General features: G+C 56.5%; 1 protein-coding gene across 1 annotated transcript; it reads left to right on the top strand.

Moving 5' to 3' along the window:
* Window positions 1-11: 11 nt before the first annotated feature.
* Window positions 12-8,748, top strand: LOC133208355 (DNA repair protein XRCC1-like). Its single transcript, XM_061346180.1, is given in 14 exon segments — window positions 12-62; window positions 148-240; window positions 1,759-1,857; window positions 2,555-2,713; window positions 3,311-3,382; window positions 4,206-4,324; window positions 4,445-4,469; window positions 4,549-4,802; window positions 5,480-5,596; window positions 6,096-6,308; window positions 6,387-6,466; window positions 7,349-7,439; window positions 8,441-8,516; window positions 8,607-8,748. Coding segments are annotated over 14 exon segments (1,575 nt in total). The 3' UTR covers window positions 8,733-8,748.
* The last annotated feature ends 7,510 nt before the right edge of the window (window positions 8,749-16,258 follow it).

The raw sequence follows: 16,258 nt of genomic DNA, 5'->3' as shown, positions 1-16,258 counted from the left end.
GCCATAAGGAAATGGCCGAGATCCCATTGCTCCGCGTCGTGTCCGTGTCCAGCGAGGATCCGGTAACGGGGCTGGGGCCGGAAGGGGTTGGGAAAGCTCCGCTCCCGGTTCCGGTTCCGGTTGCTTTGACCCCCGTTGTCCCCTCAGCAACACCCGGCCCGGAACTTGCTGCAGCCGGAGGCCGGCGGGCGATGGCGGGGGGCGAAGGCGGGAGAGCGGCAGATCAGCGTGGAGCTGGAGGTGAATGGGGGGCTATGGGGCCTATAGGGGGGCCTATGGGGCCTATAGAGGGGCCTATGGGGCCTACAGAGAGGCCTATGGGGGTTCATATAGGGGGTCTTACTGAGGGGCCTATGGGGTCTATGGGGGGGCCTATAGAGAGGTTTATGGGGCCTATAGGGTGTCTTATAGAGGGGCCTGAGGGGCCTATAAGGGGCCTAAAGGGGGCCTTATAGAGGGGCCTATGGGGGCTATAAGGGGGCCTATAGGGGGTCTTATAGAGGGGCCTATGGGGCTTATGGGGGGGCCTATAGTGGGGCCTATGGGGGCCCTAAAGGGGGTCTTATAGAGGGGCCTATGGAGGCTATAGAGGGCCTATGGGGCCTATAGGGGGTCTTATAGAGGGGCCTATGGGGCCTATAGGAGGTCCTATAGAGAGGCTTATGGGGCCTATAGAGAGGCCTATGGGGCCTATAGGGGGTCTTATAGAGAGGCTTATGGGGCCTATAGAGGGGTCTATAGGGGGGTTGGGTGCTCTATGGGGTCCCTGTGTCTCCTCTATGGGCTTTAGGGGATCCGTGTCTCCCCTCTATGTACCCCTCTGTACCCCTATATACTCCCTATGTACCCTGTATATATCCCTATATACCTCTGTGTACCCCTATGTGTCCCCTATATGCCCATGTATGTGTTCTATATATTGCTGTATGCTGCTATAGACTTCTATATGCCCCCTTTATACCCTTATAGACTCCTATAGAACCCTATATGCCTCCTATAGAACCCTATATGCCTCCTATAGAACCCTATATGCGTGCTATAAACTCCTATATGCCTTCTATAGACCCCTATATGCCTTCTATAGACTCCTATATATTCTTATAGATCCTAAATAACTGCTATATACCCCTATATATCCCCATATAGCCCCATATACTTCTGTATATCCCTATATACTCCTAAGTAATCCTTATCTATTCCTATATATCTCTGTATAACCCTTATACATCCCCTGTATACGCCTATGTGCCCCCTATACATTTTTATATAGACTTATATACCCCTTATATATCCCTATATACTCCTGTAGACCGCTATATACCCCATATAGACTCCTATGGACCCCCTATATACCCCTTGTAGATCTGTATGTACTCTATAGATCTCTATAGACCCTCTATAGATCCCTATATACCCCCTATAGCCTCCCTATATACCCCCTATAGACCCCTTTATAACGCCTATAGACCCCTATATACCCCCATAGACCCCTATATAACCCCTATAGACCCCTGTATACCCCCATAGACCCCTATATAACCCCTATAGACCCCCATAGACCCCCCATAGACCCCCATAGACCCCCTATAGACCCCCATAGACCCCCCATAGACCCCCATAGACCCCCCATAGACCCCCATAGACCCCCTATAGACCCCCATAGACCCCCTATAGACCCCCATAGACCCCCCATAGACCCCCATAGACCCCCATAGACCCCCTATATACCCCCTATGGCCCCTCTGTCGCCCCCTACAGGTCCCCATGGGGCAGCGCCTCCAGCGCCTGCTCATTGGCAACAACGGCTCCGCCTTCGTCGAGGCCCTGGTGGGCACCCAGGAGGGGGGCAGCTTCCAGGTGAGCCCATAGAGACCCATAGAGACCCCATAGAGACCCATAGAGACCCATAGAGACCCATAGAGACCCCATAGAGACCCATAGAGACCCCATAGAGACCTATAGAGACCCCATAGAGACCCATAGAGACCCATAGAGACCCATAGAGACCCATAGAGACCCATAGAGACCCCATAGGGACCCATAGAGACCCATAGAGACCCATAGAGACCCATAGAGACCCATAGAGACACATAGAGACCCATAGAGACCCATAGAGACACATAGAGACCCATAGAGACCCCATAGAGACCCCATAGAGACCCATAGAGACCCATAGAGACCCATAGAGACCCCATAGAGACCCATAGAGACCCATAGAGACCCATAGAGACCCCATAGAGACCCATAGAGACCCATAGAGACCCCATAGAGACCCCATAGAGACCCATAGAGACCCCATAGAGACCCATGGAGACCCATAGAGACCCCATAGAGACCCCATAGAGACGCCATAGAGACCCCATAGAGACCCGTAGAGATCCATAGGGACACACAGAGATGCCATAGAGACCCATAGGGACCCATAGCGACTCCTGTATACCCCCCATAGACCCCTATAGACCCCCCATAGCCCCCTATATACCCCCCATAGCCCCCTATATACCCCCCATAGCCCCCTATAGACCCCCCATAGACCCCTATAGACCCCCCATAGGTGCTGCTGCCCACTGCCGCCTTCATGACCCCCCGTGAGAGCCGCGAGGGGGCGGAGCCTCGCCGGGGGCGGAGCTTCGGGCCCGAGGCCCTGGTGAAGGGCGCCCTGGAGGGGAGCTGGGACCGCCTGCGCCTCGTCTGCACCCAGCCCTACAGCCAGGTGGGGCTATGGGGGGTATGGGGGGTATGGGGGGCTATGGGGGGCTATGGGGGGTATGGGGGCTATGGGGGGCTATGGGGGCTATGGGGCTATGGGGGCTATGGGGTCTATGGGGGCTATGGGGGCTATGGGGGGCTATGGGGGCTATGGGGCTATGGGGGGCTATGGGGGTATGGGGGTATGGGGGCTATGGGGGCTATGGGGGCTATGGGGGGCTATGGGGGTATGGGGGCTATGGGGTCTATAGAGGCTATGGGGTCTATGGGAGCTATGGGGTCTATGAGAGCTATGGGCGCTATGGGGTCTATAGGGGCTGTGGGGTCTATAGGGGCTATGGGGTCTATGAGAGCTATGGGCGCTATGGGGTCTATAGGGGCTATGGGGTCTATGGGGGCTATGGGGTCTATAGGGGCTATGGGGTCTATAGGGGCTATGGGGTCTATGAGAGCTATGGGCGCTATGGGGTCTATAGGGGCTATGGGGTCTATAGGGGCTATAGGGTCTATAGGGACTATGGGGTCTATGGGGGCTATGGGGTCTATAGGGGCTATGGGGTCTATGGGGACTATGGGGTCTATGGGGTCTCTGTTCCCCCAGGATCGTCCCTTTGGTCTCTCCTATGTTCGTCTCTTCGGCCCCCCGGAGGATGCGGCTCCTGCTGAGGCCCCGGTGAGTGACCCCCGGCTGCCCCATAGCGACCCATAGAGACCGTGTAGAGACCCATTGAGAGCCATAGGGACCCATAGAGGCCCCATAGACACACATAGGGACCCCATAGAGACCCATAAACACTCCATGGATACCCATAGGGATCGATATGGACCCACAGAGACCCATACGGACCCCATAGCACCCCATAGAGACCCCATATTGAGCCACACTGACCCACAGCCCCACCCCCACCCCTTATCTGCCCCATAAGTACCCTCCTGACCCCCTATCTGAACCCCCCACCGCATAACTGCCCCCATAACTGCTCAATAAGTGCCCCATAGCTTCCCCATAACTGGCCCATAGCTGCCCCATAACCCCCTATAGCTTCCCCCCCATAGCTACCCCATAACTGCTCCATAAGTACCCCATAACCACCCCATAGCTGCCCTATAACCACCCCAGAGCTGCCCCATAAGTACCTCATAGCTTCCCCATAGCTGCCCCATAACTTCCCCATAATCACCCCATAGCTTCCCCATAAATGCCCCATAACTGTTCCATAACCGCCCCATAGCCGCCCCATAGCTCCCCTATAACCGCCCCATAGCTGCCCCGTAACCTCCCCATAACCACCCCATAACCGCCCCATAGCTGCCCCGTAAGTACCCCATAGCTGCCCCATAAGTACCCCATAACCACCCCATAACCACCCATAGCCACCCTATATCTGCCCCATAGATGCCCCATAACTGCCCCATAGCTTCCCCATAGCTTCCCCATAGCTTCCCCATAGCCGCCCCATAGCTGCCCCATAACCCCCCCATTTCCCCCCCACCAGGTTCGCCGCTTGGGCCTTTTCACCCTCCGGGAGGGGGGGCCCTCCCCCCTGCGCCCCCCCGGGGCCCTCTTCTACCAGCGCCCCCCTTCCCCCACAGGTAAGAGCCCCTCCCCCCTATAGTGGGCGTGACCTCAACAGGAGGGGGCGTGGCCTCACCAAGCCCCGTCCCCTCCCCTTTTAGCCCCCTCCAAGGCCCCTCCCCCAGGCCCCACTTACGCCGATGCCGCCCTCAAGGCCAGTGCTGGCTCCACCCCCAAACCCCGGGTAAGCCCCGCCCCCTCCCCACAAACCCCGCCCCCTCTTAAGCCCCACCCCCTTTAACCCCCCCTTTACCCCATTACAGCCCCCCAAGCGCCGCCCCTCCCCGCCTCCTCCCACCGCAGCCAATGGGACGCCTCGGAAACAGCCCCGCCCTCTCACCCCCAAAGCCACGCCCCCTCCCACCCAAACCACGCCCCCTCCGGCCGCCATCTTGGCCGGGGTGGTGGTGGCCCTGAGTGGTTTCGAGAACCCCCTCCGCGGCCAATTGCGCGCCGCCGCCGTCGCCATGGGAGCCGAGTACAGCCCTGATTGGACGCCGCGCTGCACCCACCTCGTGTAAGCCCCGCCCCTTCCCCTTAGCCACGCCCCTTTGCTTTAGCCCCACCTCTTTCCCCTCAATCCCTGTACCTTAGGCTAAGCCCTTCCCTTTTCCCCCCTTAGCTCCGCCCCCTTCCCCTTAGCTCCGCCCCTAAACCCCTCCCCTTTCACGCCTTTAGCCCCGCCTCTTTCCCAGCCCTTAGCCCCGCCCCTTGTGCTTCACCCCATCTTTCTCCCTTAGCCACGCCCCTTCCCTTTAGCCACGCCCCCTTCCCTATCTTAGCCCTGCCCCTTTAGCCCCAACCCCTTTCCCCTCTTAGCCCTGCCCCTTACCCCTCTTTTTAGCCCCGCCCCTTGCCCCCACCTCTTACCTCTGTAGCCCCGCCCCTTTTCCATCTTTGCCCCGGCCCTTCCCCTTCCTAACCCCTCCCCTTTCACCTCTTCTGCCCCTCCCCTTTCTCCACTAGTCCCGCCCCTTCCCTTCTTCAGCCCCGCCCCTTTCCCCCTGTCTCTTATCCCTGCCCCTTGTTCCTCTTTAGCCCCTCCCCTTCCCCTCCCTTTGGCCCCACCCCTTTCCCTTTCCCCCTCCCCTTTCCCTACCTCCTCTTAGCCCCACCCCTCACCTTAACCCCATCCCTTCCCCTCTTTAGCCCCGCCCCTTTCTCATTGTTTCCTCTTCCCCTCCCCCCCTTTAGCTCCGCCTTCTCCCGCACCCCCAAAGCCGCCCGGGCCCGGGCCATGGGGGGGCTCCTCGTGAGCCCTGATTGGATCTGGGACTGCCAGAGGCGGGGCCGCCGCCTGCCCTGCCGCCCGTGAGCACAAGACCCGCCCCTTGGGCCCTAAGCCACGCCCCCTATTCCCTAAGTCCCTCCTCCTGTCCTTAAGCCCTGCACCCAACACTATGGGACCTGAATGGGCTGTGGAAACCACGCCCCCTGGGGGCTAAACCACGCCCCCTAGCGGCTATACCACGCCCCCATTGGCTAAACCACGCTTCCGTTGACTAAGCCACGCCCCCTTTTGGTTAAGCCCCACCCCCGTCTAGAAGCCCTGTATCAACCCCTATGGGACCTGAATGGGCTGTGGAAACCACGCCCCCATTGGCTAAGCCACGCCCCCTATTGGCTAACCCCCTCCCCTGTCTATAAGCCCTGTACCAACCCCTAATGGGACCTGAATGGGCTGCGGAAGCCACGCCCCCTGGGGGGTTGGAGTCTTCTGATTGGCCAATGGGGTGGGGGGGGTGTATAGGCATAACCTCGGCTATGCTCCACCCCCTTGTGGGCGTGGCCTCATTGCCCCCCCCTTCAGGTACCTCCTGGATGGCTCCGCCTCCTCCGGCAGCGATGGGGAGGAGCCTGATGAGGCCACGCCCCCTCCAGACCCAGCCCCTCACGTGACCAGTGGTAAGCCACGCCCCCCTCCTCCATTCCCCCCCCTTTAAAGGGGCCACAGCCCCACATCGACCCCGTCCAATCCCATTGCAGGAGCTGATTCGGGCGATGCCAGCGACCAATCAGAGCCGTGAGTGTTGGGGGGTCCCCTCCTCCCGTTATTCCTTCCCCCCCCCCCCCCATTGCTCTGATCCATCCCATTCCATAGGGATGATCCCTATGGGGGCTCCACAGAGGAGAACAGTGAGGAAGAGGAGGAGGAGGAGGAGCCCATTCCCCCCTTGCCTGGTGGGTCTGGGGCTATAATAGCCCATTATAACCCATAATAACCCATTATAACCCATAATAACCCATTATAACCCATAATAACCCATTATAAACCCATTATACCCCCATTATAACTCATAATAACCTATTATAACCCATTATAACCCCATTATACCCCATTATAACCGATAATAACTTATTGCAACCTATTAGTATGACACCATTATAGCCCATAATACCCCATTATAGCCCATAATACCCCATTATAGCCCATAATACCCCATTATAACCCATAATACCCCATTATAACCCCATTATAACACACTATAATCCCATTATACCCCATTATAACCCCATTATACCCCATTATAATCCCATTATACCATATTATAACCCATTATAAGACCCCTATACCCCATTTTACCCCATAATAACCCATTATAACTTGTTATAACCCTATTTTACCCCATTACAACCCATTATAATTCCTTATACCCCATAATAACCCATAATACCCCATTATAATCTCATTATACCCCATTATAACCCCATTATACCCCATTATAATCCATTATACACCATTATACACAATTTACACCATTATAACCCATTATAACCCCATTATACCCCAATATACCCTAATATAACCCCATTATACCCTATTATAATCCATTATAAGCTTTTATACCCCATTATAACCTGTTATACCCCAATATAAGCGCATTATAACCCCATTATACCCCAGTATAACCCCATTATCCCCCATTATAACCCCATTATCCCCCATTATAACCCATAATACCTCGTTTTAACCCCATTATAACCCAGTATAAACCCATTATAGCCAAGTACAACCCTTCCATGACCCTACGTGACCCCTTGTGGCCCCGCCCCCTTTTGCAGACTTCTTCCGGGGCCTCTCGTTCCTATTGGCCGGCAGCTTCCCGGAGGGGGAGGGGCGATGGCTGCGGCGCCTCGTGATCGCCTTCGGGGGGTGAGTGGGGCCCACTGGTTTATAGTGGGGGGTAATGGGGTTATATTGGGGATAATGGGGTTATATTGGGTTATAATGGGGCTATACTGGGTTATAATGGGGCTATACTGGGGTATAATGGGGCTATACTGGGTTATAATTGGGGATAATTGGGTATAATTTGTTATAATGGGGGATAATGGGGTTATAATGGGGTGTAATGGGGGATAATGGGGTTATAATGGGTTATGATGGGGAATAATGAGGTTATAATGGGGTATAATGGGTTATAATGGGGTTTTAATGGGGTATAATGGATAATGGAGATAATGGGGTTATAATGGGGATAATGGGGTTATAAGGGATAATAATGGAGTTATAATGGGTTATAATGGGGTATAATGTGGGATAATGTGTTATAATGGGGTTATAATGGGGTACAATGGGTTATAATGGGGAATAATGAGATTATAATGGGGGATAATGGGTTATAATGGGGTACAATGGGTTATAATGGGATTATAATGGAGTATAATGGGGTTATAGTGGGGGATAACAAGGGATAATTGGATATAATGGGATTGTAATGGGTATTATGGGGTTATAATGCATAATAATGGGGGATAATGGGATATAGTGGGGTATAATGGGCGTATAATGGAGTGTAAAGGGTTATAATGGGGTGTAATAGCGTTATAATGGGGGATAATGGGGTTATAGTGGGTTCTCCTGGGGGCACTGGGAGGTGGGACTGGGCCCACTGGTTTATATTAGGCCAGGCTCTGCTTTACCCTGAGGGCTTCAAATGAGTTGTGTTGGGTCTTACTGGAAGGTTAGACTGGGCTATACTGGTTTATAGTGGTTCATACTGGAAGCTTGCACTGGCTTATATGGCTCCATAGTGGTTTATATGATGGCACGTGCTGGTTCAGAGTGCTTTGTGTTCGCTTGTGTTGCTTTATACTGGTCCAAAATGGTCCATATTGGTCCATACTGGTCCATACTGGTCCATACTGGTGCAGGACCCTGGCCCCCTCCATGAACGATGCAGTGACCCACGTGGTGACAGCGGACGGCTGGGACGAGGCCTTTAACCAGGTGGGGGCGTGGCTTAAAGCCCATTGGGGGCGTGGCTTAACGGGAGGCGGTTCGGCCTCTCACACCTAAGCTCCGCCCCCCCCCCCGCAGGCGCTGGAGCTCCGCCCCTCACTGACCATCGTGCGCCCCCATTGGCTGCTGCGCTGCGGCGAGCAACAGCGCCCCCTCCCGGCCCAGCCCTTCGCCGTTGTGCCGACCGACGTGGGGTCGCTGTGACGTCATCACGCTGGCCCCCCCCCCATCCGAACCCCCCCCCCCCTTCGTTTTTGAGGTGAATTAAAGTGATTTTGGGTAATTTCATTTGTGTAAAGGGGGGGGACCACACAATGAGGGGTGTTGCTGCTTTAAGGGGGGTCATCACACTGAAGCCATTGCCCCTTTAAGCCCATTGCCCCTTTAACATCATAGCCCCTTTAAGATCATAGCCTTTTTAAGCTGTAGACCCTTTAAGTCTATTACCCCTTTAAGGCCATTGCCCCTTTATGGTCATTGCCCCTTTAAGCCCATTGACCCTTTAAGGCCGTAGCCCCTTTAAGCTCATTGCCCCTTTAAGCCATTGCCCCTTTAAGGCCATAGCCCCTTTAAGGCCATAGCCCATTTAAGCCCATTGCCCCTTTAAGTCCATTGCCCCTTTAATGCCATTGCCCCTTTAAGCTCATTGCCCCTTTAATGCCATTGCCCCTTTAAGTCCATTGTCCCTTTAATGCCATTGCCCCTTTAAGCTATTGCCCCTTTAAGCCCATTGTCCCTTTAATGCCATTGCCCCTTTAAAGCCATTGCCCCTTTAAGCCCATTGCCCCTTTAAGGGCTGCCTCTTAAAGGGGCCACAATCCCATTTCCGGCCCCCCCCTCAATTCCCCCCCTCCCCATTCCCCACATGGAGGCAACCAATCACATTGAGCTTTATTGTGGGCCCCACCAGCTCTGGAACATGCTAAGAACATGCTAAGAACATACATAGGCTGGGGGAGAGGGAACCAATAGGAGGCCGCAATAAATAGAGGGTGGGGGAGGGGGGGAGGTGCCGCGATGACGTCAGCGAAGCAAGAGGGGGAGGGGCAACAGCAGGAGGGGGAGGGACCGCAGTGGGGGAGGGGCGGCCCCATGTGGCCCCACGGTGACCGGAAACACGTTGGGGGCGGGAGGGGGAGGGGCAGGGCAGAGCGGGGGCGGGGCTTCACCCCTCAGGATGCCGCTATTGGCTGGCTGCGCCATGATGTCATCAGGGAGGCGGGGCTTGGCGGTGGGGCCCACCGAGGTGGTGGCGTCTCCATTGGCTTCAATGGGGTCACCTGAAGTGACCTTGGGGTCCATGGTGACATCTGATTGGTTGGTCCCCTCCATAATGACATCCCTATGGGTGACACCCATGACCCCATCACCCCCTTGGGGCGTCCCATTGGGTGCCATAGGGGTGGTGGCATCTCCATAGGCTTCAATGGGGGCACCCAATGTGGCCTTAGGGTCCATGGTGACATCTGATTGGTTGGTCCCCTCCATAATAACATCCCTAGGGGTGACACCCATGTCCCCATCACCCCCTTGGGGTGTCCCATTGGGTGCTATGGGGGTGGTGGCATCTCCATAGGCTTCAATGGGGGCACCCATTGGGTCCCTATGGTCCATGGTGACATCTGATTGGTTGGTCCCCTCCATAAGAACATCCCTATGGGTGACACCCATGTCCCCATCACCCCCTTGGGGCGTCCCATTGGGTGCCATAGGGGTGGTGGCATCTCCATAGGCTTCAATGGGGGCACCCAATGTGGCCTTAGGGTCCATGGTGACATCTGATTGGTTGGTCCCTTCCATAATGACATCCCTAGGGGTGACACCCATGTCCCCATCACCCCCTTGGGGTGTCCCATTGGGTGCTATGGGGGTGGTGGCATCTCCATAGGCTTCAATGGGGGCACCCATAGAGTCCCTATGGTCCATGGTGACATCTGGTTGGTTGGTCCCCTCTATAATGACATCCCTATGTGTGGTACCCATAGCTCCATCCCCTCCTTGGGGTGTCCCATTGGGTGCTATGGGGGTGGTGGCATCTCCATAGGCTTCAATGGGGGCACCCATAGGGTCCCTATGGTCCATGGTGACATCTGATTGGTCCGTCCATCCCATAATAACATCCCTATGGGTGACACCCATGTCCCCATCACCCCCTTGTGGTGTCCCATTGGGTGCCATAGGGGTGGTGGCATCTCCATAGGCTTCAATGGGGGCACCCACAGGGTCCCTGTGGTCCATGGTGACATCTGATTGGTCCGTCCATCCCATAATAACATCTCTATGGGTGACACCCATGTCCCCATCACCCCCTTGGGGTGTCCCATTGGGTGCTATGGGGGTGGTGGCATCTCCATAGGCTTCAATGGGGGCACCCATAGGGTCCCTATGGTCCATGGTGACATCTGATTGGTCCGTCCATCCCATAATAACATCCCTATGGGTGACACCCATGTCCCCATCACCCCCTTGTGGTGTCCCATTGGGTGCCATAGGGGTGGTGGCATCTCCATAGGCTTCAATGGGGGCACCCACAGGGTCCCTGTGGTCCATGGTGACATCTGATTGGTCGGTCCCTTCCATAATAACGTCCCTATGGGTGCCCCCCATAGATCCATCCCCTCCATGGGGCGTCCCATTGGGTGCTATGGGGGTGGTGGCATCTCCATAGGCTTCTATTGGGGCACCCACAGGGTCCCTATGGTCCATGGTGACCCCAGATGACTCCGTCCATCCCATAATAACATCCCTATGGGTGACACCCATGTCCTCATCACCCCCTTGTGGTGTCCCATTGGGTGCTATGGGGGTGGTGGCATCTCCATAGGCTTCAATGGGGTCACCCATAGGGTCTCTATGTCCTTGGGTGACCCCAGATGGGTCCGTCCATCCCATAATAACATCCCTATGGGTGACACCCATGGCCCCATCATCATTTTGGGGTGTCCCATTGCGTGCTATGGGGGTGGTGGCATCTCCATAGGCTTCAATGGGAGCACCCATAGGGTCTCTATGGCCTTGGGTGACCCCAGATGAGTCCGTCCATCCCATAATAACATCCCTATGGGTGACACCCATGTCCTCATCACCCCCTTGTGGTGTCCCATTGGGTGCTATGGGGGTGGTGGCATCTCCATAGGCTTCAATGGGGGCACCCATAGGGTCCATATGGCCCATGGTGACATCTGATTGGTCGGTCCATCCCATAATAACATCCCTATGGGTGACACCCATGGCCCCATCACCCATTTGAGGCGTCCCATTGGGTGCTATGGGGGTGGTGGCATCTCCATAGGCTTCAATGGGGGCACCCATTGGGTCCCTATGGTCCATGGTGACCCCAGATGACTCCATCCATCCCATAATAACATCCCTATCGGTGACACCCATGGCCCCATCACCCCCTTGTGGTATCCCATTGGGTGCTATGGGGGTGGTGGCATCTCCATAGGCTTCAATGGGGGCACCCATAGGGTCCCTATGGTCCATGGTGACCACCGATGAGTCGGTCCATCCCATAATAACATCCCTATGGGTGACACCCATGGCCCCATCACCCCCTTGGAGTGTCCCATTGGGTGCTATGGGGGTGGTGGCGTCTCCATAGGCTTCAATGGGAGCACCCATAGGGTCCCTATGGTCCATGGTGACCATGGATGAGTCGGTCCATCCCATAATAACATCCCTAAGGGTGACACCCATGGCCCCATCACCTCCTTGGGGTGTCCCATTGGGTGCTATGGGGGTGGTGGCATCTCCATAGGCTTCAATGGGGGCACCCAATGTGGTCTTAGGGTCCATGGTGACATCTGATTGGTTGGTCCCCTCCATAATAACATCCCTATTGGTGACACCCATGACCCCATCACCCATTTGGGGTGTCCCATTGGGTGCTATAGGGGTGGTGGCATCTCCATAGGCTTCAATGGGGGCACCCATAGGGTCCCTATGTCCTTGGGTGACCCCAGATGGGTCCGTCCATCCCATAATAACATCCCTATGGGTGACACCCATGGCCCCATCATCATTTTGGGGTGTCCCATTAGGTGCCATAGGGGTGGTGGCATCTCCATAGGCTTCAATCGGAGCACCCATAGGGTCCCTATGGTCCATGGCGACCATGGATGAGTTGGTCCATCCCATAATAACATCCCTATGGGTGACACCCATGGCCCCATCATCATTTTGGGGTGTCCCATTGGGTGCCATAGGGGTGGTGGCATCTCCATAGGCTTCAATGGGAGCACCCATAGGGTCCCTATGGTCCATGGTGACCATGGATGAGTCGGTCCATCCCATAATAACATCCCTATGGGTGACACCCATGTCCCCATCACCCCCTTGTGGTGTCCCATTGGGTGCTATGGGGGTGGTGGCATCTCCATAGGCTTCAATGGGGGCACCCATAGGGTCCCTATGGTCCATGGTGACCATGGATGAGTCGGTCCATCCCATAATAACATCCCTATGGGTGACACCCATGGCCCCATCATCATTTTGGGGTGTCCCATTGGGTGCCATAGGGGTGGTGGCATCTCCATAGGCTTCAATGGGGGCACCCATAGGGTCCCTATGGCCTTGGGTGCCCCCCCCATTGCCCTCCATGGTTGGCTCCGCCTTGGCCCCATTGCAGTCAATGGCCCCCTTGGCGCTGACGTTGGCTCCTCCCACGGCGGTGACGTCATCGGCGTCCAGGGGGCGTGGTCTCGGCTCGGTGACGTCGGCGCAGGCGGCGGGGGGCGGGGCTTGGGGGCAGCTCCACGGGGTCGGAGCCCCCCTGGAGGGTCCCGGGGAGGCTGGGGGAGGGGAGAGGGGGGGGTCAGGACCCATAGGGAACCATAGAGCCCCATAGAGACCCATATTGACCCATAGAGACCCCATAGAGACCCATAGAGACCCCATAGAGACCCATAGAGACCCATAGGGACCCCATAGAAACCCATAGGGACCCATAGAGACCCCATAGAGACCCCATAGAGATCCCATAGAGACCCATAGGGACCCATAGAGACTCCATAGAGACCCCATAGAGACCCATAGCACCCCCAAACACCCCATAGCCTTTATGGGACCCATTAGCACCCTATAGAACCCTATGGGACCTCCTTGACCCCATAGCACCCCATAGACCCCCGTAGCACCCATAGCACCCAATAGCACCCATAGACCCCCACAGACCCCCCATACCCCCCCGTAGCACCCTATAGACCCCCATAGCACCCATAGAACCCCATATCACCCCATAACACCCTATATCACCTATGGCACCCCATAATGCCCATAACACCCCATAGACACCCCATAGGGACCCATAGCAACCCCATAGCACCCATAGACCTTCATCCCATAGGCACCCCTTCTAACCCCATAGCACCCATAGCACCCATAGCACCCATAGCACCCATAGACACCCATAGCACCCATAGACACCCATAGCACCCATAGCACCCATAGCACCCATAGACACCCATAGACACCCCATAGACACCCATAGCACCCCATAGACCCCCATAGGATCCATAGCCCCCCATAGACACCCATACCACCCTATAGACACCCATAGACCCCCCTAGCACCCCATAGTCCCCCTATGGGACCCATAGGGACCCACAGAGCCCCATAGAGACCCCATAGAGACCCATAGACACCCCATAGAGACCCATAGAGACCCCATAGAGCCCCATAGAGCCCCATAGAGACCCCATAGAGACCCATAGAGACCCCATAGAGACCCATAGAGCCCCATAGAGCCCCATAGAGCCCCATAGAGACCCATAGAGCCCCATAGAGACCCATAGAGACCCCATAGAGACCCATAGAGACCCATAGAGCCCCATAGAGCCCCATAGAGCCCCATAGAGACCCATAGAGACCCCATAGAGACCCCATAGAGACCCATAGAGCCCCATAGAGACCCCATAGAAACCCCATAGAGACCCATAGAGACCCCATAGAGCCCCATAGAGCCCATAGAGCCCCATAGAGACCCCATAGAGACCCATAGAGCCCCATAGAGCCCCATAGAGACCCATAGAGCCCCCATAGAGCCCCATAGAGACCCCATAGAGCCCCATAGAGCCCCATAGCCCCCCCATAGCGCACCCATAAGGAGGGCACTGAGCAGCAGCAGCAGCAGCTCCATGGCGGGTGCTGATGGGGGGGGGAGGGGCGGGGGTCCCCCCCCTTTATCCCCTCCCCCACCCCCCAAACCCCTCCCCCCCCCCACCTCAATTACAGGGTGCGGGTGGGGGAGGGGCGGCGGCCCCGCCCTGGAATGTGGGTCCCGCCCCCGCCCCCGCGCCCCACAGAAGCCAATGGGGGGGGTTCCTATGGGTCACCGCGCCCCATAGAGGGGAGGATGTGGGGTGGGTGGGGCCCCCGCCCCATAGCGCCCACAGAGTGGGGTCACTGGGACCCACAGGTTGGGGGTCACGATGGCCCTGCCCCATAGATTGGGGGGGGTTGGGTATCCCTGCCCCATAGGACCCACAGAGTGGGGTCACTGTGCCCCATAGATTGGGGGTCACAATGGCCCTGCCCCATAGATGGGGGGGGATTGGGTGGTCCTGCCCCATAGCAGCCATAGGGTTGGGGTGGTCCTGCCCCATAGATTGGGGGGTATTGGGTGGTCCTGCCCCATAGGACCCACAGAGGGGGGTCACTGTGCCCCATAGATTGGGGGTCACAATGGCCCTGCCCCATAGATGGGGGGGGATTGGGTATTCCTGCCCCATAGATTGGGGTCCTGAAGGTCCCTGCCCCATAGGACCCATAGAGTGGGGTCACTGGGCCCCAGAGGTTGGGGGTCACAATGGCCCTGCCCCATAGATTGAGGGGTATTGGGTGGCCCTGCCCCATAGGACCCACAAAGGGGGCTCACTGTGCCCCATAGGTTGGGGGGTAGTGGGTGGCCCTGCCCCATAGATTGGGTGTCACAATGGCCCTGCCCCATAGAGGGGAGGATGTGGGGTGGGTGGGGCCCCCACCCCATAGTGCCCACAGAGTGGGGTCACTGGGACCCAGAGGTTGGGGGTCACAATGGCCCTGCCCCATAGATTGGGGGGTCTTGGGTGTTCCTGCCCTATAGATTGGGGTCCTGAAGGTCCCTGCCCCATAGCATTCATAGGGTGGGGGGGGTTCCTGACCCATGGATGGGGGTCATGAAGGGCTCTGCCCCATAGATGGTGGGATCTTGGTCTTGCAGCCCTATAGATGCAGGCTCTAATGGGTCTCTATGGGTCTCTATGGGGTCTCTATGGGTCTCTATGGGGTCTCTATGGGTCTCTATGTGTCTCTATGGGGTCTCTATGGGTCTCTATGGGTCTCTATGGGGTCTCTATGGGTCTCTATGAGTGTCTGTGGGTCTCTATGCGTCCCTATAGTTCCCTATTGCTCTCTATGGGGTCTCTATTGAATCTCTATGGGTCTCTATGGGGTCCCTATGGGTCTCTATGGGTCTCTATGGGGTCTCTATGGGTCTCTATGGGTCCCTATGGGTCTCTATGTGTCTCTATGGGTCTCTATGGGTCTCTATGGGTCTCTATGGGGTCTCTATGGGTCTCTATGGGTCTCTATGGGTCTCTATGGGTCTCTATGTGTCCCTATGACTCCCTATTGCTCTCTCCGTGCTCCCTAAGCCCCGCCCCCACATCCGGGTCCTTCCCCCTCCCCACGTTCGCCTTTCCTCCCCCCTCCCTCCCCCACCACGTGACCCCCCTCCTCCACCCCCTCTC

Source organism: Neopsephotus bourkii, unplaced genomic scaffold, assembly GCF_033783945.1.
Source record: "Neopsephotus bourkii isolate Nb327-2 ecotype Australia unplaced genomic scaffold, CSIRO-AGI_Nbou_v1 NB_262, whole genome shotgun sequence".
Lineage (NCBI taxonomy): Eukaryota > Metazoa > Chordata > Aves > Psittaciformes > Psittacidae > Neopsephotus > Neopsephotus bourkii.
Note: the sequence above shows the minus strand (reverse complement) of the source record. Positions and strands in the feature narration are given on the sequence as shown.